Genomic DNA, 26,104 nt, shown 5'->3' with positions numbered 1-26,104 from the left:
GTCAGCTGAATAAGATGGGATTTAACTTAGCAGTGTGAAAAAAGTAGTTCCTTTTCATAAATACAGTCAATATGTGTTCCTTTTGTGCATGTAATCCATGGTGCAGCATAAAGCCACTGAAGAACTATTATCATAAATAGCATTATTAGGAATGAGTTGAACTTCATTTTTTTTCAGCTATCATTCAAAATGGCTTTATAAAAACATTAAAGGTGTTTTTTAAGCTTGGTGGAAACTTACTCCTTTAGCAGCTCATGTAGTTATTATTAGATATTTCCATATGACTGTTTTCAAGAGGTCCATGAAATTTTAATTTACTTGAAAACCTAAAATGCAGAGTTATTTGTTTTGACATGTTTAATCACTTTTCCATTTTAAACTAAAGATAAGAAGTCACTGGGGAAACGGAAACAGAAGACAATGTCAGTGTGAACACAAAGAAGTGAGAGATTTGCAAATGAAACTTCACCTTATTAAATTGTCATTTAGCTGAGTGTTTTTATTACTTCTTAAGGACATGAAAAGCATATAAACTGTTTTTGTTATTGCTGATTTAATGTGAAATTATTAAATCCCTTAAAAATCAATAAAATATCCCACTATGTCCTACTAATTGAATTACTGATAATAAAAACATCAATAAGAATATAAACATTTGAATTAAAGTTTAATCATTTATTATATCATTTCTGATAAATATGGTACATTGGAATCTAGGTGGAATACAAAGCATATGAAACTTATTCATACTATTTATTCATTCATTTTTTCATCCATCTAGCCAAGTGCATTAAGCACAAATATCTGTGCCAGGCACTGGGCTAGGATCTTGAAAAACAATGACAAACGAGGGATGTGGAAGCCTAATCCCAAAAAGTTTATATTAGTGCTAGAGATAAACAAGAAACAAAGAAAAATATAATACCATTGCACATTATTAAAATAGATGTTGAAGGAAATGAGCAGAGTTCAATAAGGGAAATAAAGGTGAGCCTTGACTACAGAAGAGTGCCTTTGAGGAAGCGCCTCAACCCTGGTGAATGAAAAGAAACTTGACAACTGTTCTGAAAAAGTACATTTATGGGCAGGCACTGGCCTTTGCAAAAACAGTTACATTTGTTTCCATTCAGGCTATCTTATTTGCCTCTCTTTTCAGTAGCCTCTTCCTCCTGATCACTTCTTATACACTATTCACATCAAAATTGGATCTCCGGGAAGAAGATGTGGAACTTCTTTCAGAAATACTTGCATGGCAACAGAGGTCAAAACCGCCATTATCACCATGGAAAGAAATAATGCTCTAATGTGAGTTTCTGGCTTCATGCATTCAGTATATTTTGGGAACCTGGATGGTGTCATGGAGAGCTTTCCTTGGTTACCAAGAAATATATGCCAGTGAGGCAACAATTGAAGATCACTCATGCTGAGTTTCTTGAAAATATTCTGTTTTCTTGGGCTACTGTCAGGGCATCAAAAAGCCATGCTGGAGACAAATGGAGAGTGAAGCCTGGTGAGTTTAGGCTTTCTGACCTTTCTGGATTTTTAATGAAGCAGAAATGTGGATATGGGGGTACAAAAGCACAAGTATTTTCTTTTCTTGTGATTCTCTATATAGGGCACCAGGGTTGTATGATATCAAAGGTGACATATGGTTGTAACCATACCAGTGTGAAGGTAAAAGTAATAATCTCCTCTAGGAAGATGCCATAATTACTTTCATTTTTGGTACAGAATATGATGGGGACATACCCATAGTCCAGTTATTAAACCTCAAGGTTGGGGAAGAACTGTGAAGTTCATCTGTCCTAAATAAAAAATCTTCTCTACCATATCCTTGACAGTCCTTGACATATCCTTGTTTGCCCTCCTAAAAGAGCTGTACCTTTTCTCATTGCCTCTCAAAATTATTTTAAGACTCAGATGAGATGACATCAATGACAGCACATTGAAGGGTTTAAAGCACACTGTGTGCATATGCAGGGTTTATGCAATGTACCAAAGCAAGAAAATTCAGGTGAGAATTCCTAAGAGAAGGGCAAAGACCACTGTAATATATTTGACAATTTTGCATTGATTTTTCTCTGGCAAACAAAGGAAAGCCTTTGTGAGGTTTATTTAAATGTCAGAATGAGAACAAAGCATATCTTTCTGTGTTTATTCAGAACATTTCCCACATATACGGTAGGTGTTGAATTCACACAAATGATCCTAAAATCCTTTTTGGGTTCATCAATTTGTGTAATACCAAAAGTGGCAATTCAACAGAGTTTTAACCTATCAATGGACCAAACACATATATGACACTTTTAGTCGAATAGCAAACCATTGTCTCTCAGTTCATCACTTCTCTTATATTTTGCTTTGTGATGCTGGGTATGAGGCTCTGAAATTTACATTTCTCCTTTACCAGCTGGCTCTGCATTAGACTCTATGATACAAGTACTGGAGGAAGACTGTAAGGCATGAGGGAAAAGTAGGGACTTGTTCCTGTTGCATTTCCTATTCTTTCCAGTGTTGCCATAAAAATGGTCCTTTAATCCATGCACCTACTAAATGGTACCGGTAGCATTTGGTTACCATTTCCAGATTTTTCCCACACTCTGAGATGTATTAGCACACATGGCAGGTGCCTGTACTCAGAGGTGTGATCTAAGCTCCTCGAGGTCCCTCTTCCAATCTCTTAGGGTATTAGCACAAGCTGGGCAATGTTACCTTCTCAGTGGCACCTTTCCCCACTAATATATGTACTACTATTACATAGGCTTAGTTTTACATAGTACATACGATGTACTATCACCCATACAAATTGTAGAATACACTGATATAAGCATTAACATGTTATTCATGGTAAAATATAATACATGTCATATATTATGCTTAATTGTGTACAATATTGTCTCTATGAATATTCTTTACCAATATCTGGTCTTCCATTTATATAGGGCATTAAATCTTTAATTGTCAATACTGCATTCTGTTAATTACATCCCTGCCAGCATTCATATCAGCTATGCAGAAGTCTGGGTACCAGTTCTCTAGGAGAACTCTCCAAATGTCTATGTTCTAATAGTTCAAACTCTTCTCCTTTGTTCCTTCAGTAACTATGCTACCTGCTGTCTTGGTTTGTTTGGGCTGCTATAACAAAATAGCATAGAGTGGGTGGCTTATAAACAACAGATACTTATTTCTTACAGTTAGGAAGGCTGCGAAGTCCAGATCAAGGCACTGGCAGGTTCAGTGTCTGGTGAGGGACCACTTCCTCGTGGATGCCTGTCTTCTTACTGTGTCCTCACATGGCAGAAGGCTCAAGGGATCTCTCTGAGGCCTCTTTCATAAGGGCACTAACATTGCTCATGAGGGCTTTGCCCTCCATACCTAATCACCTTGCAAAATCTTCATCTCCAAATACTCTCACCTCGGCAGTTAGGATTTCGAGATGACTTTGGGCAGGGAGGGGGAGTGGTGGGGAGAAACATTCAGACCTTCACAGCTGTGGTGCTCCAGTGTTCCTCTTGAGCCTTTTCAGTCTGCCAATGTCTTTTTAGCCATTTCTCTCTCTATTAAATTATCTCTGTTGAAATAACTGGGTGATTTCCACTTTCCTGACTGGCCCCTGATTAATTACAACAATATATAATGAATCGAAGACATAATCTAACTATATGTTTTTGTTTCTTTTTTTTTCTGTCAGAAACCATATCAGAGAAATATTTACCTATACTTCAAGTATCTTAAACACTCAATGATTAGTAGTTTGAAACCTTCTTGGTGACAAGGATAGTTTTAGAAGTTGCTGGTTTCAGTTCAATATCTTTTAGGGGGTGGCAGTTGAAAACAGAACTCTCCATTTTGGTGTGCTATGTGCATTTTATTTCAATTCGTGAGAAGTGGTAATGAGAGCCGCCATGCCTGGCCTGAGAAATAGGACAGAATGTCATTTCTTAGAGACTAGAATGCACTAAAATTAATATATAAAATGGAAGATGATTTAAAAGTCAGCAAATATTATCTATTAGTGTCTACAATTTCTTATGATAAACAAGTAAATTTAAAATGTTTTTAAATTTGAGGTAAAAATCCATACTTCCTTTAAACAGTACTCAATTCAGAACAGATTAAAAGTACTCCATAATTTTGTTAACCTATTGGATCATTCCATTGTCAAACATACACTCTCTTTATTTTAACTGAAAAATAATCATCCAAATTTCCCATCCTGCTACTCATTTCTTTTATGCTCAATGTCTCACATGAGACGGTTGTACTCTCTGTCTCTAATTCCTCTGATCTTACTTATTTTTTTTCAATTAAAACCATTTTATCCAGGTTTCACCTTTGCCACTCCACAGAAACTGCTTTATCTTATCAATGTCATTATGAATGTTATTATATCTAGTGGATAATTCTTATTATTGTTTTTGGCATCTTAGTAGTATCAGATCTTCTCCTTGATGTAATTTCTTTACCTCCTGACACTGCACTTTCTTGGAAGAGCAATCCTTGGCTCTTCTCCTTCTACACAGCATATCCAGTCCATCAGGAAATTGCCTTCAACTTATACTCCGAATCCAACCTCTTCTCAACACTTCAACTCTTATTCTACTACCACACAATCAGCTCTCAACTGGATTTAGCAACTCTCTGTTTCTATTCCTGGATTCGAAAATCTACCTTTTAACACAGAGTCAGAATGACCTTTTACAGTGTGAAACGGATTATATCACTTCTATGCTCAAAACTTCAGTTGCTTCCAATTTCATGAAGAGTGAAAGTCGAGGTGGACTTTCGTGTGCTCAGCCTTACATGCGCTGTTCACTGCATTATGTTTCTTCTGTTACTACTCTCTCATCATTCACTTTTGTTCAGGAAATATTTACTCTTTACCGTGCTTCAAACACTTAAGTCAGGCTCCTACCCTTGGGCCTTAGCTTTGGCTTTTCTCTCTGCCTGGAAAGTTTTCCCCCCAGATATCCACTTAACTAACTCCCTCATCTGTTTGAAATGGGTTTATCACCTTTGTTATAAGGTTTATGCTGATGTGTTTTGCACTGTTAAGGGCCCTCTCCACCTACACCCCAAATCCCTCTTACTCTACTCCTTTCTTTTCCACGGTATTTTCACTTGTCATCTGCTAACATTCTATATCATTTCTATATACTTTATTTATATATTACAATTATAAGCTATGTTTGTCTATTTCTACAACAGTTTAAGCTCTCTGTAGTTCAGAGAGCTTTTTGTTCCTCAATTTATATTACATGCCCAGAACACAGTACGCTTAACATAGAGAAAATGTTTAGTAAATATTTGTTACGTGAGTGTAGAAACTTATGTAACCACTCAGTCTCCATGAAAAGTCTCTGCTTCCCTCAAATGATGTCCTAATATTTTTTTTAACAGAGGAGACGGTAGCATACCTATCTTTATGATTTTCTTCCTAAATGCCTTTCCTCCCTCACCCAGCTGAATTGTAAAAGTACTCCAGAGCTCTACTCTGATCCCCACTGATCTCCTTATTCTCAAATATGTAAAGCCAGCATGTACCAATGGAAAAAGCCCAGGAATGAACATCAGACTTACTATGCTTTGGGTCATGTCAGTGCGTAGCCGTCTGGTCTCTGAACATCTGAGCCTCAATTTCCCCATTTTAAATAATACAGTGAATATTCTGATCTGTAAGATTTCTTTTGATTCTAATTTTTTATGACTTTAAGCATAATGTAAACACAATGTTTACGGTACATATTTGTCTAATAAGAAGGCATTCTAAACTGGTTATTTAACCATCAAATCTAATAATGTTTTTAAACACATATGATAAGCTAAATGTTCATTTATGCAGTTACCTCCTCAACTATACTGTAAACACATTACTTGAGGTATTGATTATTGTCCTTTTTGTTTTCATACTACCAAGATCAGTACCAATAACACAATAACAACAAGAAATCTAATACTTGTAAGAGCCAGTTACCCTCCCCATCATTTCACACTTAATTGTTACAGCTAGCCTAGGAATTCAGATACTATTTTTATCTCCATTACACCATTTTACAAAGGAAAAGCCTGTGACACACAGAGATTAAGTATAGTTGATAGGCATTTAAGTATATGGTAGATTTGAATCCAGCCATTCAGGTTCTAGAGTCTGTGTAATTAACCACCACAACCTACTGCTCCGAATTTATTACTCAATATATTTTACTCAATATATTTTATATTATATTAATTTATAAAATATATTACTCAATATATTTTAGTTATTTAGTTCTCAGAAGGCAGAGAACAGAACCAATGAATCGTTAGGTGCTTTTCTGATTATAACATTCTTGAATATGACTAGATAATTATGTAGTTTCCAGAAGCAGATTTAATCCCCTATGTACATGAGTCATTGTCTTTGCTATAAACTACTTAGGCTGGGTATTGGCTATGTTAGCATTGCTGTAATTATCAAATTCAAAATACACATTTGGGGGCACAAGACATGATGCTTTCCACCATTTTCCATTGGTAAAGTACAAGATAGCACATTTTTTCAATAACTAGATCAGGGAAAAGGAATTTGGATGCAAAAGTACACCCAATCTTAGCAATTAACAAGGAAGGCTTCCCAAAGACAGTTCCATTTCCACATTAGTGCATGGAAGCCAAAGATAGACCCAGCTGCTCTTCCCAGCTCTGTGCTGTGGTTGCAACTGTTCAGGAGCAGTGCAAACATACTGGAGTAACACATTTAAAAAATCCATAAAAGGAACTATCCTTTTTTGGATTTGCAAACAAAACAGACTGCCAAATACATGTTAAATAAAAATTATGTTTTGTGTGTACATTTTTTTTTTTAGTTTTGGTTTTACCCTTTAGAGAAAGCTTTCCATAAAATTATTGGCAAAGAAACAAAACAATTAAGTTTACACAGGTGAAAGTGAAGAATGGAAACACTAAACTTAAAGCCATTAAATTAGACTTTTACCTGAACTGCCCAAACAAGATGTGAATATTTGCATTGTCATCTTTAAGTTATTTCTAGGGATTAGCTGAAGAAAAGGTATAGCTTATATTTAATTATATTTGGCTATTTGTTTTATTCAATAGCTTGCATGCTAGATATATGTGACTTTACTATCATTTTGTCAGCCTATTTCTCACTTCTTTTTTCACAGCCTAACCTTACAAAAGAGTAATTATACTCATGCTTATCATTCCCCTTACACCAGTTCCCTCTTAACATTGGATTTACTTAACATTTTTGCTGGCTTTGGAACATTTGCCACTTCATTTTTTTTCACTAGCCTAGGGTACCAGAAGGTACAGGAGTTTAAAAATAAAGCCAAATTCATTTCAAGTACCAAATCTGCCTTTGTAAAACTTGGATACTCTCACATATCCATGGCTATCATCATAGATAAAACTATGAGAATTTGTGTGGTTTTTTAAGCTTTGGCCTTCTCTTTACAAAAGGATGATCATATGCATTTCACAATTTGTTGTGACAATTTTGTGAACTAAAATACATCAAGCACCTCTTAGTTGCCACAGACTGCCCCTTAGTCGATGTTAGTTCTGAGCTTTCTATTTCTTGGTTTTCATTTAAAACATCCCTTGGCTGATATTCTATTTCTTTGTAGTCCTTTGTGTCTCTTTTGGGGTTTTGTCTGATCCTTCCATCTCCCCTCAATAGTCATTCCAAGTAGTTCCAGTTTATTTTCTTTACTATACAATCTGATTACTTACCTACTCTGTTGTTGTCTTGTTCTGTTTTTGTACTTTCACCATTTTGAGCAGATTTCTCATAAGGAGTGGGGAGGAAGGGGTTGAACAAGGAGTAGACAATAAATCAACATTCATAATTCATAAGTATGTAACAATATTTTCTAGTTTTCAAAGAGCATTAGCCTAGGTTTTCTCTATCTAGTGAAATCAGTACCTTTCCTAAGCCTTCCATAAAATTAATAAGCAGTAGATGTTGGAAAATAATTCTTATACTACTTACAATTCTGCCTTGCACTTAGTCAAGATCTAAGTTGTGAATTTCCTATTATGTAGTTGCCTGCTTAGGTTTATTACTTTTTTTTTCTATTATTTTCTTTGTAATTCTGAACTAAACTCTACATTTTTTCTTTTAACAAAAGTTACCCTACTGTTCTTAAGGAGCGCTCCTGTTACTTTCAGTACTCTTTGAGTTCTTCTTATCTGATTGCCCATTCTCTGTCTTTTTGCTGGCTTTTCCTCCTCTTACCAAATTTTGAAAGATGAAGCTCCTGGAGACTTGGCTTGGAATTCTTTCCTCTTCTCTGTTTATCTGTTCCTACTTAGTAAATAATCTATGGCTTCCAATACCAGTGCCATCCACATGCTGATAACATCAGCCTTGACTCTTCTCTGAGCTCCAGACTCACATACCTAACTGACAACTTGACTTGCCCTCCTAAATAGGGAGCAGACATCTAAAACATGACAGGTCCACAACAGGACTGGATTCTCTCCAAACTCTTTGCATTCTTTTCCATATCAGCTAAAGGGACCGTTATCTACAAATAAAGTGAGGAACCTACAATTCAGTCTTGATTCCTACCTTTCTTTCACACTCTGCATAGACCTATTGCCAGGTTGTGGTAGTTATACCTTTTAACTATTTCTCATATCCTCCAACTTCTCTTCATATCCATGGCTATCATCATAGATAAAACTACGATTACTTACTCCTGGATTATGCAATACTTTCCGCCTTATCTCATTTTCCCTGTTCTCACCTCCCACTCCATAATCTGTATTACCCTCTCTTCTATCTATCTATCTATCTATCTATCTATCTATCTATCTATGTATCCATCCATGTATCCATCCACTATCCACATAGTAGATAGAGACATCTTTTAAAAATCATATCATTCACTTACCTTAAAAGAAATCCTCCAGTGGGTTTCCATTCTAATTTCTTACCATAGTTTATTATATCTTCCATAATCTGGCCTCTACCTACCTCCCCAAACTAATTTCTTTCTTTTTGCCCTTTTTCATATTCACTGAATAGTGATGTGTTTATGAGAGGTGAAGCCAGCTGGACTTCCTGGGTTGAGTGGGGACTTGGAGAACTTTTCTGTCTAGCTAGAGGATTGTAAATGCACCAATCAGCACTCTGTAAAAACGCACCAATCAGCACTCTCTGTCTAGCTAAAAGATTGTAAACGCACCAATCAGCACTCTGTAAAAACACACCAATCAGCGCTCTGTGTCTAGCTAAAGGATTGTAAATGCACCAGTCAGCACTCTGTAAAATGGACCAATCAGCAGGATGTGGGTGGGGCCCAATAATGGAATAAAAGCTGGCCACCCCAGCCAGCAGTGGCAACCCACTCAGGTTCCCTTCCACACTGTGGAAGCTTTGTCCTTTCGCTCTTCACAATAAATCATGCTGCTGCTCACTCTTTGGGTCCGCACTACCTTTATGAGCTGTAACACTCACCACGAGGGTCTGCAGCTTCATTCTGGAAGTCAGCAAGACCACAAACCCACCAGGAGGAATAAACCATTCCGGACACACCACTTTTGAGAGCTGTAACACTCACTGCAAAGGTCTGTGGCTTCACTCCTGAAATCAGCAAGACCACGAACCCATCAGAAGGAAGAAACTCTGGACACATCTGAACATCAGAGGGAACGAACTCCAGACACACCATCTTTAAGAACAGTAACAATCACCGTGAGGGTCCGCGGCTTCATTCTTTAAGTCAGCGAGACCAAGAACCCACTGGAAGGAACCAATTCCGGACACATTTACAAGTCATAGGACTTCTGTATTTTAAGTTTTTCCAATCCAAGCTTGAATTTTTCTTATCTTTTCTGTCTGAGCCTAAATCAAATACCCACTGCTTTTTACCATATAGTATTGCATGATTTCTTTATAGCTTTATTCTAATCTATAAATGTTTTATGTATTTATCTAGTACAGTGAGGGCACTCTGTTTATACCCTCAGTGCTTAATATATTAGGTACCTAAAATGAAAGACTCTGTGGGGTGTGTGTGTGTTTGCAATATTCACGTACGAATAAAATCACAGTGATGAGATGATTGGCATGGAGGACTGTTACTTTTTTTCCTCCCATTATATAATTTTTTCATCTCATTTATTACTCTCACATGGTACTGGGTAATTTTTTTTGTAGCGATCAAAGAGAAAGTTAGTAAAGGTAGAGGAAGAAAGATTGTTCTCCTCTGTTCAGCAACTACAGAAAGGCAGTAGCATGTCAGGTGTTACCAGTAGCAAAACAAGAGGCCCACTTGGGAGCTGGTAATAGAAAGGAGGAACACATGATGAGGAGGAGGAACTTCTAAGCTGACTACTGAGAGAAGATGCAAGATCATCCTGACCACACTCCACTCAGAGGCAGCCGCTGAGCCATGGAAGGACAAAGGTGTTCAGTGATCACTCTCCTTGCTCTATCATGCCTTCAGCTCTCTCCCACTTAGAGCTCTAAGGGACACACTTTGTTTTTGTTTTGTTTGCTGAAAAGTAATCATTTATTGAATTAAATAATACAGGTTCTTTGTATATGTAGTTGATGTACATTTGATTTTCAAAAGAAACTGTTTGCATTAGCTCACCACAAAGCAGATTTATATACTGATATGGTTTTGTTGTATCTCCACCCAAATCTCATCTTGAATTGTAATCCCTATAATCCCCAAGTGTCTAGGGAGATACCCGGTGGGAGGTGATTGGATCACGGGCAGTTTCTCTCATGCTGTTCTGGTGATAGTGAGTGAATTCTCACAACATATAATGGCTTTATAAGGGGCTCTTTCCCCTTCGCTACTCTCTCCTGCTGCCGTGTGAAAAGTTCCAAGTTTGCTTCCCCTTCGCTTCTGCCATGATTGTAAGTTTCCCGAGGCCTCCCCAGCCATGTAGAACTGTGAGTCAATTAAACCTCTTTTCTTTATAAATTACCCAGTCTCGGGTATTTCTTCGCAGCAGTGTGAAAATGGAGAAATACACATACAATCATCAATCGTAGGAAAACAAGAAATTAAGTTTCTATGTGATCCCAATAGAAGTACTCTTTCCTTGATCATAAGAAAATGTATTTTTTTAGAAAGTAAAGCTAATAAGTTTACAGAATTGCAAGACACTAAAGCACTTTAAGCAAAAACTCTTTTTAAGAAAAAGGTACGATTTCTCATTGTCTATTCTTGGCATACATTTTAATTGTTTCCGATGAAACCCAAACCTCCTGAACCCATTTCAGTGTTATTCAAAATTTAAACTTCTTCTATATTTGGATAAAAAATCTGTTCACAAATGAGCCGTGCAACTGGATCACTTTTTCTTTTTTACTTCAAACTTTCCTTGCCTAAATTAAACAGTACAACACCAACATTTCCTCCATAATCTTCAAGTATGAGACTAGCTATCATTTATAATCTGTTTGCAGCCAAGCCAGAACAAGGAGTTACTCATTCATAACACCCAGAAGAGCTATCTGAATGTCTGTTTTCACAAGAACTTTCTCCATTGGTGGCATTTTATAATTGTAGGGACTGTCCAGGTCCATAGCCTGTGGTCCCCATGGACCCCTGGGTCAGGACCATGGCCTCCTCCCAGATCCAAGCGAAGTGGAGCTGTTTGTCACTGTGCTCCACAGGCTAGGTAGCTTGCTGGGGCAAATGATGGGTGCCTCTTCAGAGCAGGGCATGGCAGACTGAGAAGGTGAGCAGAGGAGAGAGCCGGAAGAACAAGAAAGTGCAGAATGAGCCCCTAGAACATATTTTGCATGCTAATACAGGCTAGTTAAGGCTCCTTTCTCCACTCAATTTTTTTCTCATGCTGTAATATAATTAAAATTTCATAACACGTGAACCTAATATTGGCAATATGTTATGTTGACCAGTGCGATAATTATCTGCTGCCTCATGTCAAGCTCACACAAAGTTGCATAATTTATGTTTGCATCTACTAATGATAAAAATGGTAGGAACAAGTCATAGTGATGCAATGTACTAGAGAGTCAAATATTTAGAAAAATAGAGCTTGACATCTGTAGAAAACAAATAACAAAATATGCCTTAGAATAGTACACAAAAGTGTGTACCGAGAGAACTCTCTTATCTTATACTTTATTCTGACCATACCCAAGAGGAATTGACAATGTCTCTTCATTGCTTTGAAATACAAAATTTCCACAAAGAAAGCAAAAGTGAAATCAAAGAAAGGAGTCTGGAATTTTTCTAAATATGTATGTTGGGAAAGGAAAACAGGAAACCATAACAACATAGAGCAAAATGATAAAACAGGAGAAAAGCTCTAAATAAACCTAAAAGGGACCTCAGGAATTAGCTTGTCTAAACTTGTTAACTTGTTATTCAGTATGGGAGAAAATGGAAGTTCGTGGAGTCGGGTGGGGTGGGGGTCTGGGCTTCTCCCAATGGGGCACTCAACTTCTGGAGTGCAACAGAGGAGCTCCTTCAGGTCAGGGTGGTCAACCTGCATGCTATTGACATTTGGTGACAAACCTTTGTTTGGTGGGAGGTGCAGGTGGGTGGGTACTGTCCTGTGCTGTGCAGGATATTCAGTAGGATTTTTGGCCTCTATTCATTGTGTGCCAGTAGCGTCCTACCCCCCACTCTCCACTTGTGACAACCAACAATGTCTCCAGATATTGCCAAATATCCCATGGGGATCAAAATCACTCCTAGCTGAGAACCACCGATTTTGAGGATTCCTCCCTCAATATTTCTTCTCCTTACTTGCCTGTATTATTTGTCATGGTTTTATTAAGAGAACAAAGGAAATTAGAAATGGTAGGAATTGCTATATTTTGTTGCTTAACAGTTAATATGCAAATGTTTGAGAAGAGGAATGAAATAAATCAAACACTTAATACAAGTTTTAGATGAGCTATAATTCTGACTTGTCTAATGTCATATCATCTTACTGATTTAATCTTTTCTATTCTAAATCATTCAAACGTGGCAAATGGAGACATTATAGCACTCAATTAGAATTATTGAATTTTAAGGTTTTTTACTTCATCAAAGATTAGAGGATTTTTTAAAAAGTATGCATGTACTCCTGCACACACCCACGCACTCAAACAATACCAATCAGCCACACAACATTGTTGAGAATGCATGCATGTACAGGAATAGAGCTCACATTCTTTATTTTTCAATATTGATGCCTATTGGCTATTCTACGTAATAAACTTATTGTGTATTACAAAACTGCTCTGGGCAGTAAAACAATACATATAGAACATCCTCTTTTTCTTTCAGTTTCCTAATGGAAATAATTCTTATAGAGACTATCAAGGGTTTATTTCCCTCATCAAGCTTTTTTATGAACAAACCATTTGCTATGTATGCCGATGGCACTGATTATCCTGCATGAAATAGGATATGATAGCTTTTTGGAAAGAAAAAGATTAGACGTGTACCTGCCAATAGAGCTACATGTGATCCAGATTCCTATAGAATATTGCATTATAAAGAATACGTGGTAAAAGTGGAGAATGTATTAGCTCTATTCTGTCAACCATAGCTGAAAAAAGTGTGCTGGAAGTGTAGTAAGTGTATGCTGTATGGTCTTAGGTGAACCCAAGATAAAGATGCTAGGGTCAGGATAGAAGTATGGTGGGGGTGAAGTTTACTTCTCCATGTCCACACATAATGTCCCGTGTAAAGTTACTCTAAAGTTTATGTTTTACTGTTTGGTTTTGTAAACAACAATCTTATTGCTTGGAGTTTTCAAGTAGAAGACTTCAGAGACGACCTGATTTGATCATCGATAGATGCCATTTCTTTTCACAAAGCAAGTTAGACTAGATTCCTACAATAAATGGACAGTCTCTGTTTTAATCAAGTGTAGAACTGACTAGAGATCTGAGATCTTAAGTAGAATGTACAAAAAAAATTTATTCTCTTATTTTTCCCTGGAGTTAATCACGTCAAATGCATTCCCAAGCCTAAAGAAAAGAATAAAACTAAATTAATTTTAATCATGCACATTTATGTTTTGTATTCTGTGTGAAAAAAATAAATACAAAGGGAATATGACTACTTTCAAGGCTTTACTTCACGTCATGCTCCTGAGAATACATTTTTTGGCAAATGTATGCACGCTTTCATTTTATTCCTGAAATAGTTTACCCAGTACATCTCTAGGCTTTAATATCTTTAAAAAAAATCTTCTTATTATAAAAGTATCGAATTAAAGTTTAAGTCCTGATCAATTTCACACACATTAGCCTCCCACAGTGAAGCAATTATTTCCTTTGAGATATTTGCTACTCTCCTTTTATAATGAATTTGGTTTATATAAACTGATGAACATAACAGAATTGTAAAGCTACAGTTTATAAGATCTTGGTATCAGTACATTAAAAAATCAATCAGCTGGATATCTAGAAACATGTCACAAGTAAGACATTGTGCTAAACTCAGAGGAAGACAGACAAAGGAAAGAGTGGAATTATTGTTCTTAAAATCTATAGAAGATGAAGCATTTTCGAACAGAGTAATCAAATGTCTGAACAATATAATAAATCATGTCAAACAAATGTAAACAATAAGAATAATTTAAAATTTGTAAAGGATTTGAGATCGCCATGGAATTAGTATTCAGGTTTTTTGTAGAGGACATGTGAAACCGTCTTTAAAACCTGGGGGTTCATGAAAGATTGTTGAATGGGAACATGACTCAATGGAAGCAGTCATTTTGAAACTGTAATCAGAAGGAAAAGTGTGGAATGGACTTGTTTAGAGAGGCAGGAGGCAGAGAGAAGAGCAAGGAAACTGCAACAGTTTAGGTGTAAATCAAACCAAAAAAGCAAAGATGAAAGTATTGATTGCCTATTTCCTGACACATGAGTGGTGTTAGGAGTACAGATATGAGGGAGACATAATAGTAGAGGAGTATGTGACTTAATATGTAACAAAAAATAATTGTTAGTCGAGATACAAGGCGCTATACTAGAGGATGGTAGATTGTTTCCTGGGGTTTGGGGAAGGAAAGCATACTAAAATTGGACAATAAATGATAAGTGGCAGTTTGCCAGGATGGAACATAGAGAAGGAAATCCTTGTCAGGGAGTAGAAAGTAGTCAATATGATGCAAAGAGAAATGAGGCCAAATGCTCCAGTGGAGCGTAGTTTGTTCATGTTCTTGTATGGCATGCTAAGAAATCAGGACTTATTCTTTAGTAATGGGAAATAATTGAATTATCTTCCTTGTATTTTAGAAATAGAAACTTGGATAATACGGGAGAAAAATTAGAAAAAATAAGGGAGATTACTTAAAACGCTTCTGTGAGAACCCCAAATGGACATGATAAGGACATCATTGATGTTAGGTTCTGCCTTCAACAAATATTTCAGATGTGTCATATTCCACAGTACCTGATCCTGTGTGATCATGTAACACCAAAGTGTTTCATGAATATGAAACAACTTAGACTCAAATGCTCTGGGCTCTTTTTAAAGCTCTTCTATTCACTAGCTGAAGGAGCCCTGGTGAGTTACTCCTGTCTCTTCTCGTGTTTTTTTTTAATCTATGAAATGCAGATGACAATGTCCTTCATCTTGTGGAGTTGTTACAAGCATTAAATGGCTTAAAACAGTTGTGTACACTATGTTTGTTTCAACAGTGACTGAAACACAGAAAGAACTCAATCCATAATAGCCAGTGGGCAATCTGGCTCCAGAGTCCATGCTCATAACGACTACACCCTAACAAATAGGTCAGCAATTGAAAATAAACATCCTTTTTGGCAATAAGATGCCCTTGATTAGCTTTTCGAGGTATGAATTTTTGAATTAGGGTAAACAGATAACGGATGAATGAGACACTTTAAAAGAAGAGTGGTGATTGTTAAATCTTTGCATGTGTCGGAAAAAATAAAAGGCAAAATTTGATTTTTCTCAACGTTTTGAACTCGAGTCACCAGAAGAATGACTTTACCATTTGTATAAATGAGATAGAAAGTTTTCTCGATAATGCAGGACGTAACTTAAGAGGTTATTGGAGCCATAGCAAGATAATTAATGCAAAGGCTTTAGCACAGTGACAGGTATAGTGTAAGCATTTGATAGCTATTATCTATTATCACAGTTGTCATCATAATCTTAGGATTAAATGAGAGGCATATCTGGATGGCCCCGGAGTCTCATTCTCGCCAGCCTTTATAGCAGTACAGCAAGGAGCTAGCTCAGCAGATCTGAGGGAGCCCAAAAGAGAAGTTGCCTGAAATCTACCAATGAGCTCTAGAGGCTCCCCTTTTCTAACAGGACAACTTTTCTGGCCCCTGCCCCTAAAATTATGTACAGCATTATAGACGCAGGTCTCTCAATCCTAGGATCTTGGCCACGGAGTTAGCTGGCAAGCTGTGCTCAACCAAAGCTAAGATCTCAGGGGAATATGTGAACTTTACTAATTTTCTGCTTGTAGTTTTCCCCAACACACTATATGTTAGATTCGCATGCCAAGAAACAATAGGAATTTGATGACAAAGAACACGGGGTGGCTGAGATTTGGCACAGATATGTACGAGGATTGATAGCAGCAGTTGAGATTGGGAGGTAGTTAAAATTCATGCCCAAAAGGGTAAGCAATATTCATAGGCAAGAGGAAGTTATGACCTAGAATGATCAAGTCAACCATGTCAGAGTTAAAAATAAAATAGCAGAGGACTGGAATGAGGGAAGGAAAGAATCCCGGGAAATCGGAGGTGAGCAGTACTCCAATATCCAGGCAGGGAACTGGCAGCAGGTTATATGTCTAGGGGTATCAAGATCTCGGCCTCTGGACAGAGTTTCAACAATAGAGATCCAATCTTGGAAAGATGCTCAAAAAGCCTGAAAGTGCTAGAAGAAAGACTAGAAGTGACTGTAGAGAGAACAGACATCTAGGCAGGTTATCAGTATCTTTCAGAAAACATCAGAGTCTACCAAGCGCTACAGTAAGAATCTAGGCACAACTGTAATTATAAAATTTAATCATAGAGAATGAACGAAAGGAATAAAGCACTGACTGGAGAGAAGAAAGAGGACTCAGAAACAGCATAGAATTTCAGTTCCCAGAAGTAGGGTCTGAGCTCAGGATAGAAAAGCCTCAGGGAAATATATCCGAATAAAATAAGTCAGAAAATGTAGTTGTGATTGCAGATGGGGCCATATCCATAATTATTTCCTGATACTATGTTTACCAAAGGTAACTACTTTCTAAGCATGTTGAATGACTCTCCCAAAATTTTCTTGTGAAAAACCTTGATGAAGAAAGGAAAGAGACATACATGTGGCTAAACATGATATTGAGTTTCCAAAGGAGTCATTCTTTCAGCTGATCCCAAGTCACTTTCAGAGGCTCACAGAATCTGCAGAATCCCTCCCCTAATAAGGCTGATTTCCACATCCAGTTACAACCAAGCAGCAGATAACCGAATGAGCCTACATTCTTCCCAAATTACTTAAAAATTAAAGGTGCGGGAGGTAGATGCTAGGCAATGATACTATCTCACAGTCTGCATTTCCTGCTCAAGTTAATTATCCCTGGTAATTCTCAACATGAGGTTAATGGGGGGAGTGGGGAGTGGTGTGGGGAAGGTTCCAACCCAATGACTGCTTTGTGTTTTTTCTGATTATGAAAGTACATCATCCCTGATTGTTTCATGCCAACACTATTTATTTTGTTAACTATTTGAAATAAAATTAGACAGGCAATTGCAAAAACATCTTAAGTTGACTTAGATATATCTCTACTATGTAAATCCATATTGCTTAAATTTACCAATTACTCATTTATCCATTACAAAAGTTTCAACCTCACATGAAGTTTCAGCCCTTAAACTTAAATGAAAGATAAAGGTACCCAATGTATATGTACTTCAAAACATCATTCTGTACATGATAAGTACATACAATATTTTCTGTTAACTGAGAAATGTACTGGCTTTTCAGCAAAGTTAATTTGCTTCTATGTCCTCCCTGTTCTTGTCTTAGAAACATCTTCAACTACATGCATATATTATTTTTGGAGTTCCTGGGCTATGTTCTTTGCTATTCTTTCATAATTCATTTTTATTCTCTTAGTATCAACTAGTGATATCTGATTTTTTTTTCTCTTTGATTTATTTGTGCAGTTAACTGAAGCTTTTGAAACATGGTCTGGTTCTCATTGGCACCTTTTGCCTCCATTTTATCCATTAAAGTTACTAAAACTTTATCGCCTTCTTGCAATTTTAAAAATTATTATACACACAACATGTTTTATTCATCTTCCCTGAAAAAGGCATAGAACATTTTAAAAGGCTCAGAAATACTGTAAAAACTAGAATGGGAATGGTGTCCTGGAGTGTGATCATAAATTAAAATATCTCTTTTGCTTTCTAAAGAATAAGTCAATACCTAACATCATAAAACTCTCCCCAGGTCCTTTTTTCCTTTCACTCTGCACTATAATGCTTCTATTGACGTAAAATGTGCATCAGCATTCACTGAAGTATAATTAAAGGTAGATTTCCACTCAGTTCGCATGATGATGGTGCAGACACACTGGGAATTGATATATAATAAAAAGTCAGTTGGGTGAAGCTACCCAGGAGCAACATACCATTCACTCAAATGCCTTTGACTTGGTACCATGTGGCTCTCACAGCAAGTCTATCTGTGAATTTCGGGGAATAAAATCAGCAAAATACGTTTTAGGTATGTCCAAGGGTATCTTATTTCTATCTGTCTATTTAGATCTAGAACTCAGATCTTTATCTATCTCACTTTTGGGATCCACTAAACAATAGAATCTATTCCTTTCCAGCTCAGTTCTAAGCTCCTAATTAAAGTGAGTACAGTGCTCTATGAATCAGAATTTCTTAGGCTCTATTTTCCCCCTAAGAATACAGAGCCATGTTTTATCTTTTGTATCTTAAGATGATGGATTTGCGTTTACCGGAAATTTTTAGATATCTACAAGCTCATCAAAAAGTACAAAAATCTAAAAACTACTTTTTAGCCACTTATTTTGTAAAAGTATGGTGTATATAGATTATTTGGGAATAAAGTGATAATTTATTTATTTATTCAATGTATTCTTTTATTGAGAAAAAGGAATATGTTGTTACCTGATAGCTAGCAATAGTTTTAAGGGACAATACTTTTTATCTATCTATCTATCTATCTATCTATCTATCTATCTATCTATCTATCTTCCAATCATTTATCTATTTATCTATCCAATTATTTTCCCAGGTTGAAAAATAGTTTTAAAATTACATACATGGTATGGAATTTGTTCAAAATGAGTTATGAATATTTTCAAATAATTATATAGACACAACCTCCAAATTTCTGCACCTGACTATAAAATGCTCCATTTGTATGTAAATGCATTGAAATTCTGTTCAAGCTTATTATTTAAGGTGAAACTTTTAAGAAATTGGCTGTACATGTTTCTAAGTAAGGAAATTAGAATTTTTAAATTGATATAACTTATGCTATTTAATTTCCATTTGTAACATTGTTAAGCATCACACTCTTCAGAAATATCATTTTATCCTCAATTGTTTTATAGCATATTGTTTTTGATTTCTAAGAACAATTGATGTTTATTGTAGAAAATACATATATTAGAGAAAATATATTAAAAAGTTAATATAATGGACTGATAACCCACTGATTAGAGATAATCATCATTAGTATTATTTTATTTCATTCTTACTTGGAATGAAATAAAATTCCTATATTTATAATAATGACTTAAGATTCATAGTCTACTTAAGTTTTTATTAAAAATTTTATTCATAGCATTATATTTTACCATGTTATTAAATTTTATATAAGAAATATGATTTATAATGCCATAATAGTATTCCACATAAAAATACACTCTTTAAAATCACCTGTCCATTTTCAGTAGTTTGTTTTCAATTACTTTGGTTATTGTATATATGTTGTGATAAATATCTCTGGGTGCTTCTTTATTTTCTTAGAATCAGAAAAACTTAAATTTAATGGATCAAAGGGAAGTAACATCTTTTAAGGCTTCTAATAAATATGGTTTAAACTTGAATTAAAGAATATATCTTGTTAAATAAGTCCCCAATTATTTTGCTGTAAAACATAATAAAACAAATCTCTTAAAGTATTTGTAGTAATGCCTAAACATTTAGTTTTTGAGTTATAAGAATTTAAGACATTTTGAAATAATATCAGTATAGAAATGAAAAAAAATTTTCAGTGAACAACTAAAACATCAAAAATTGTATTTCAAATGAGACCTTTTTTCTCATATGATGAAAAGGACGTCTCGTGGGGCAAGTTATCACTGAACTTTGGAAAACGGTATAAATTAATTTTTTAAAGAAATATTAATATGCTGGCTACATTTCCAGGTGTTCATAAAATTAAGAACGAACAGAGATATTTTAATTGCTTAGAATAGACACTGCCTGGAGTGTTCCCAAACACATTTGCCCAGATTGAACTGGCAACTATTTCCCAGCATGCTCCCAGCCACACACTGAACCAAGAAAACTCCCACTCCTCCCTTGACACACCCAATGGAACACAATGATTTACGAAGGAAATTTTACTAAGAAGCAAAGTAAATAAAACAAGTCCACAGAAGATTTCCTCTGGAGATGAAAATACAAACGAGAAAATCTTTTCTGGTTACATATTTCTGAGACAGTGTGGACACTGAACAGCCATTCGAAAATTGAAGCAATACCTACATTAACAAAACAAGGATGTTCCAACACTTGAGTATAAGAAAACAGCTGATTTAGGACAGGACATATTCTGAATGACTTTTTGGAAAGGCTTTGTTTATACATGGAGAGAAGTTAATTTTTTTCCAATAAGTGAGAGAGAATATTAAGATAAATCACTTTCTCCCCACTATAATAAATGCTGAATCACGTTGTATTACCTTGTTAATATTGGCAGACGACAACTGAGTATTGTTCTAAATATCTGTTTGTATTTAGTGGCATAAAATTGAGGCATTTTGAGATAAAAACTTACTTCAAAAGGTAGGTAGTTTTTTTTGCTATAATTCGAATAGTAATGTATATTAATGCTTCTTTTTACTACCATTATAATATGATAATACTGTTCCCATAAGACAAATTTAGTTTTCCAATATAGAGTGATGGAGTTAATACTTCCAGGAAACTAAACTTTTAAAAATTCCAACACTTCAAATAAGAAAAAGAATGCAGTTCAGGTCGGTGTTTTCCAAACTGTATTTAGGACATGAAATTATTATAGTGGGTCATGGCTTTTTTTTTTTTTAAGAAAAAAGCAAAAGAAGAGAAAATATCACAATTATCATAGTGCATCTAAAATAGCAAGGCAAGTTTTATTTCATTAAACTTCGTGTCAGTAGATTTTGGGTACAACATAAAATATTTTCTTACTCTACTTTGATCAAAATTATTTGAAAAACATGGTTCTAGGACCACCTTCCCCAGGGTTTTGAACTTTAAAGTTAAAATGAAAATTATGCCCGGAATGAACAGCTATTATTCATTAGACCCTTTTTGCACCTGTTTAATTTTCTTTTATCATTTATGCCTAGTTAAAAGTAATGCATAAATATGTATTCTTAAATCAATAACTGCTGTCCTAAAAAACGATATACTGGGATAAAATTGAGGCATTTTGAAATAAAAACTTATTTCAAAAAGTAGGTAGGGTTTTTTTTTGTTGTTTGTTTGTTTTTGGCTATCCATCAGAAAACATTGATGTTGCAACTTGTTCAATATTTTCATGGTAAGATAATCCACTCTGTAAATTCAAGGCTACTGAGTTTGACTGAATTTCATAAGTCAAGTCTACTGTTGATTACTAATGAGACTCTTGAAGACAGTAATCACAACTTAGAAAGAAAGATACAAAGAGAGGGTGAACAATACATTAAACGTTATTTTACTTGTAAGATGTATTTAATATTTTAAATTAATTCCCAAAGAACAGTGTTGACCAAGATGGAAAAAAATGTTTTTGATCTAACTGGGTTACATTCATCCTGGACCACGGAACTTATTAAATAAAAACTAAGTTACCAGTATATATTAACAGTATCTGAGAGTCTCTGTATTACCTTCTCAGTGCACTACTTTGTGTGTGTACACCAAAATTTTATCACTGGTTATTTTTCCTTTCTAGATTTTCTGCATTTTCTAAATTCTTTCAGTCAAAATACTTGACAAAAGGAGAAATGGACTGACATTCTTCAATGATCATGCTGATAAGAGTGGAATAGCTGTGATACAGATATATTTCCCTTTGTTAAAGCAAACATTAGAATCTCGAGTTAACTGTTTCCTCAGTGTTGCCACTTCACTAACTTATTTACACATTTACTTGAATTTGATAAAATACATTAAAAGACAGAGGAAATTATCTCCTATGGTTTCCATATGTACTTTTAGATTGAATGAATGAAGATAAAATATAACTTTTTTAAATAGTTGAATTTTCTTTTTTTTCAACTAATGTTTCTCAAATGTGAGCACTTAGTTTCTGCTATGTATGTGTGTGTGTATATATATATATATGTGTGTGTATGTATATATGTATTTTATATATATATATAAAATGCTTGAAGCAGTAATGTATTTTCACTGGATTATAGAAGGGTAATACTATGGAAATCTTTATATTTTATATCATTTTCAATTAATTTGCACAGATTCTTGGCTAAATTGACAAAAACTCCTCAATCCATTTTTATTATCTTTAAGCAAATCTATTAAGGTGAATTAACTGTCATGTATTGGATTCCTTTGTTCATTCTATCTTTAATTTTCAAAATAAACACAGCTTAAATTAGGTGAGAGTATCTTGGAGTACTAAATTGCACCAAATCAGATTAATACGTGTTTATTGACCACTAGGGTTAAGATCTTATTCTTTCAAATATATTGGCTCCTGTTACATGGAAACCCATCAACAAATCAGATTTGCCCAGAGACTGCAAGGAGAGAGGCCTTCATACTAATATTTTTATGTTTAGTCATTAGACAATAATCATTTATCATAATATAACGTGGGAGTTTTTCAACTGTGGCAAACATTTGCTTTCGTTTTTGTTTTGTCTGTTTTTCTGGTCTCTCCAGATATTCTCGATTTGCTGTACATCTCCCTAGGTATACTTATAAAAGAATGTAGTGATAAAATATGGTTGATTAATCATTTCGACTAGACATTCAAGGAAAAAGCAAAACTAATAAAGCATAAATGGAGAAAGTGAATGTCTAGGTATTTCCCAATAGCTTTTGATTTCAATAATTTAGGCACATCTCTGACATAACAGTTCTCGTGGCTTCCTTGAATCCTTCTCAGCAATAGACCATACATTCAGGCCATACACAAACATAAAGCCTATTTTATAAGAAAATATATGTTCTATAGCAGGGGATATTCTGTTAGTTCAAAGGGGTCAGAGTATTGAACTCAACAGATATTGGAGACCACCTCTTACAGGTACTGTTCTATATGCTAGAGACAGAAGAAAAAGGAGCATGGTCCCTGCTGTCAAGGAGCATGGAGCCTAGAGGGGAAATGAGAGGGACAAAAAGCATAGTGTGTTAGAAACCGTGTCAGGTATATACATAGGGTGCCATGAGTGTATATGGCATACTCAGAAATCAGAGCCCATGGTCACCCAATTGAGCTCTCTGTCATGACTCCTTTCAGTATCTGTTACATCTTTACTAAGTGTTCGGTAAATGTTAGTTTTCTCTGTATCTCCCGTTTCTAAGTAGTTCTTCACAAAATATATATATATGTATATATATATATATATATATACATATATATATATGACTATTGCAAAGACTATCTCAAGAAAAATAGATGAAAACAGTTACTATTTATCAGTCCAATATTGAGACTAATTTTTCTTTGCTTATAATATTTCAATTTACAATATCGCCTTTCTTTGTACTGTATTTATCAAAGAACATTCCAAGGTTGCAAAGTCTATTCAGATAACAAGAATATTACCTAAGCCTCTACTTGTCGTGTCACTACAAAGCCAAATTTAAAACTATCCTATTTTTGGCTAAGCCAGTCTTCCATCAGTTGATACACAAATCTTGTCATTCCACCTTATATTCACTTTCGTTTTCTTTTCCAATCATTCGCATAATTTTAGCAAGATCATTTTGAAGTTCTGATTCCAGCAGTGGGATATTCCTTAAAGTTAAAATTAGTATAATCTTGTTACAAATAGTAAAAGGTACATGAATGTTGATAAAGAGGAAAGATACCAGATACCATTGTGTTTTTAAAATAAACATTCTTTGTTTTAAATATAAATTATTCACTTAAAAGAACAGCAATTTATCTATTAAAAATAAACTAGCATTGGTAAGGAATAGATTTTGCTTTTCCAATCTCAGCCAACTTTCTCCTTCACCCATGCCTTGCTCTCTCAACAACTTTCCAAGTTCCCTTTATTCAATCAGCACACACCACAACCAAGTAACTGTCTTGAAGATCTGAATTAAAACCTAATCCTGAGCACGTAACACCAGCAAAACCAAACAAAGCACAACGTTAACTTTGGAAATTGCGATAAGTTTCAGGAACAAATGTCAAATAGGTTTCACTGACCTGAGGAAATATCGATTTGGCTCATCTTGGTCTGTGTGATGTTGATGTGAACACCTACTTTGCTTTCAGTGAGGTCAATCTCCACATTGCCCAAATTATCCGCAAAGTGACTGAAGACCAGGAGACCATTGGGATTCCATGTCCTAAACTGGAAACTGACTGAGAACAGGTCCTGGTTAAGCCGTCCAGGCACCTCCAGGTAACTTGTGGCGTTGAAAAAGACAGGCACCGTATAGGGTTCCACACAAGAGAAGCTCAAATTTCCCTGTAAAATAGAAAGACAGGCTCTGAGGAAAACACAAAATAAAATAAACACCCATGTTAGACCATTGATGAAGGTATAGTTCTACAAGTTTTGAAGCACAGCCTGAGCCTAAGCTAAACTCACACGCAGCAGCAGAGCATAGATGCACCACCATGGACCTACTTGGAGTGTAAGACCTGCTATTGAGCAGCAGTTGGCTATCTAACTGTAACAAGGAGCTTCCACCATGGGATTGACAGCCGGACAGCCTGATGTGACAGGCTGACCATGAGTTGTAAAGTGTGTATATGTGTTGTGGGTGTGACTGTGGATCACTAGACTTTCTGAAGACAGCAAAGCTGCTGCTGGCTGAACATAAGTCAGGGAGAGAGATACTCTGCCCTATTCTGGGTGGTCAATGCCAACATTAATTAACATATTACTCTGGTCTCAGTGGGGACTATAGTCATATGTTCGCAATTTATGAAACTGATATTTTAGGGAAATATTTTTGGATTTTTATCTATATACCTTGTATATGCATATATAGATAGATATTAAGTTTTCAGCATTAATGTAATTGTGGTTATTGGAGATTATGTTAGTATCCAACTCAAAATCCCATTTAAATTCCCATGAATTGTGCTTATATCACAATGCATTAATTCTTGTATAACTAGAACTATAAATGGGCTAAATGGAGACAAAACTTGCAATAATTCAGTCTTTCCCCTCCCCTTCTATACTCCTCCTCCTTGGTATAAGAAAAAAAAAAAGATTTATTATTCAGATACACTAAATTGTGTATTTCAGTGCCTAAATACATTCCCTTTACAGATCTAAAAATCTGTATTTGCTTCTAACTTCTTTTATCCTATCATAATATTTTAAAGAATGTAATTGGATGATATTTTCATTGGTTCTCTCTATCTCTATGTGTGTCTCTCTTTTTCTCTACATATTTTTAACAGTACCATATATATGTATGTATATATATGTGTATATATATGTATATATATGTGTATATATATGTATATATATGTGTATATATATATGTATATATATGTATATATATGTGTGTATATATATATATGTATATATATACACCAGATGCTGATTTCTTCTATTTTAGCACATTAACCATTAAATCTAAGGCAGGCAGTCTCTCTGAATTAATATTCAAATTAAACTTACTCTGTACCGTCACAGATGATTATTTTTAAATGCTTGCTTTTACTGATAAAAA

General features: G+C 35.3%; 1 protein-coding gene across 2 annotated transcripts in view; it reads right to left on the bottom strand.

The window, feature by feature from the left end:
- The window catches only part of CNTNAP2 (contactin associated protein like 2), a 2,305,108-nt gene that overhangs the window by 1,275,800 nt on the left and 1,003,204 nt on the right, over positions 1 to 26,104 (bottom strand). For both annotated transcript variants that reach the window (XM_030826021.1, XM_030826023.1), the window contains one exon: positions 24,615 to 24,879. In XM_030826021.1, coding sequence (XP_030681881.1) covers positions 24,615 to 24,879 — 265 coding nt within the window. The remainder of the gene's footprint in view (positions 1 to 24,614; positions 24,880 to 26,104) is intronic.

This window comes from Nomascus leucogenys, chromosome 13, assembly GCF_006542625.1.
Source record: "Nomascus leucogenys isolate Asia chromosome 13, Asia_NLE_v1, whole genome shotgun sequence".
NCBI lineage: Eukaryota > Metazoa > Chordata > Mammalia > Primates > Hylobatidae > Nomascus > Nomascus leucogenys.
The sequence above is the reverse complement of the archived record's forward strand: the minus strand, read 5'-3'. Positions and strand labels throughout refer to the sequence as shown.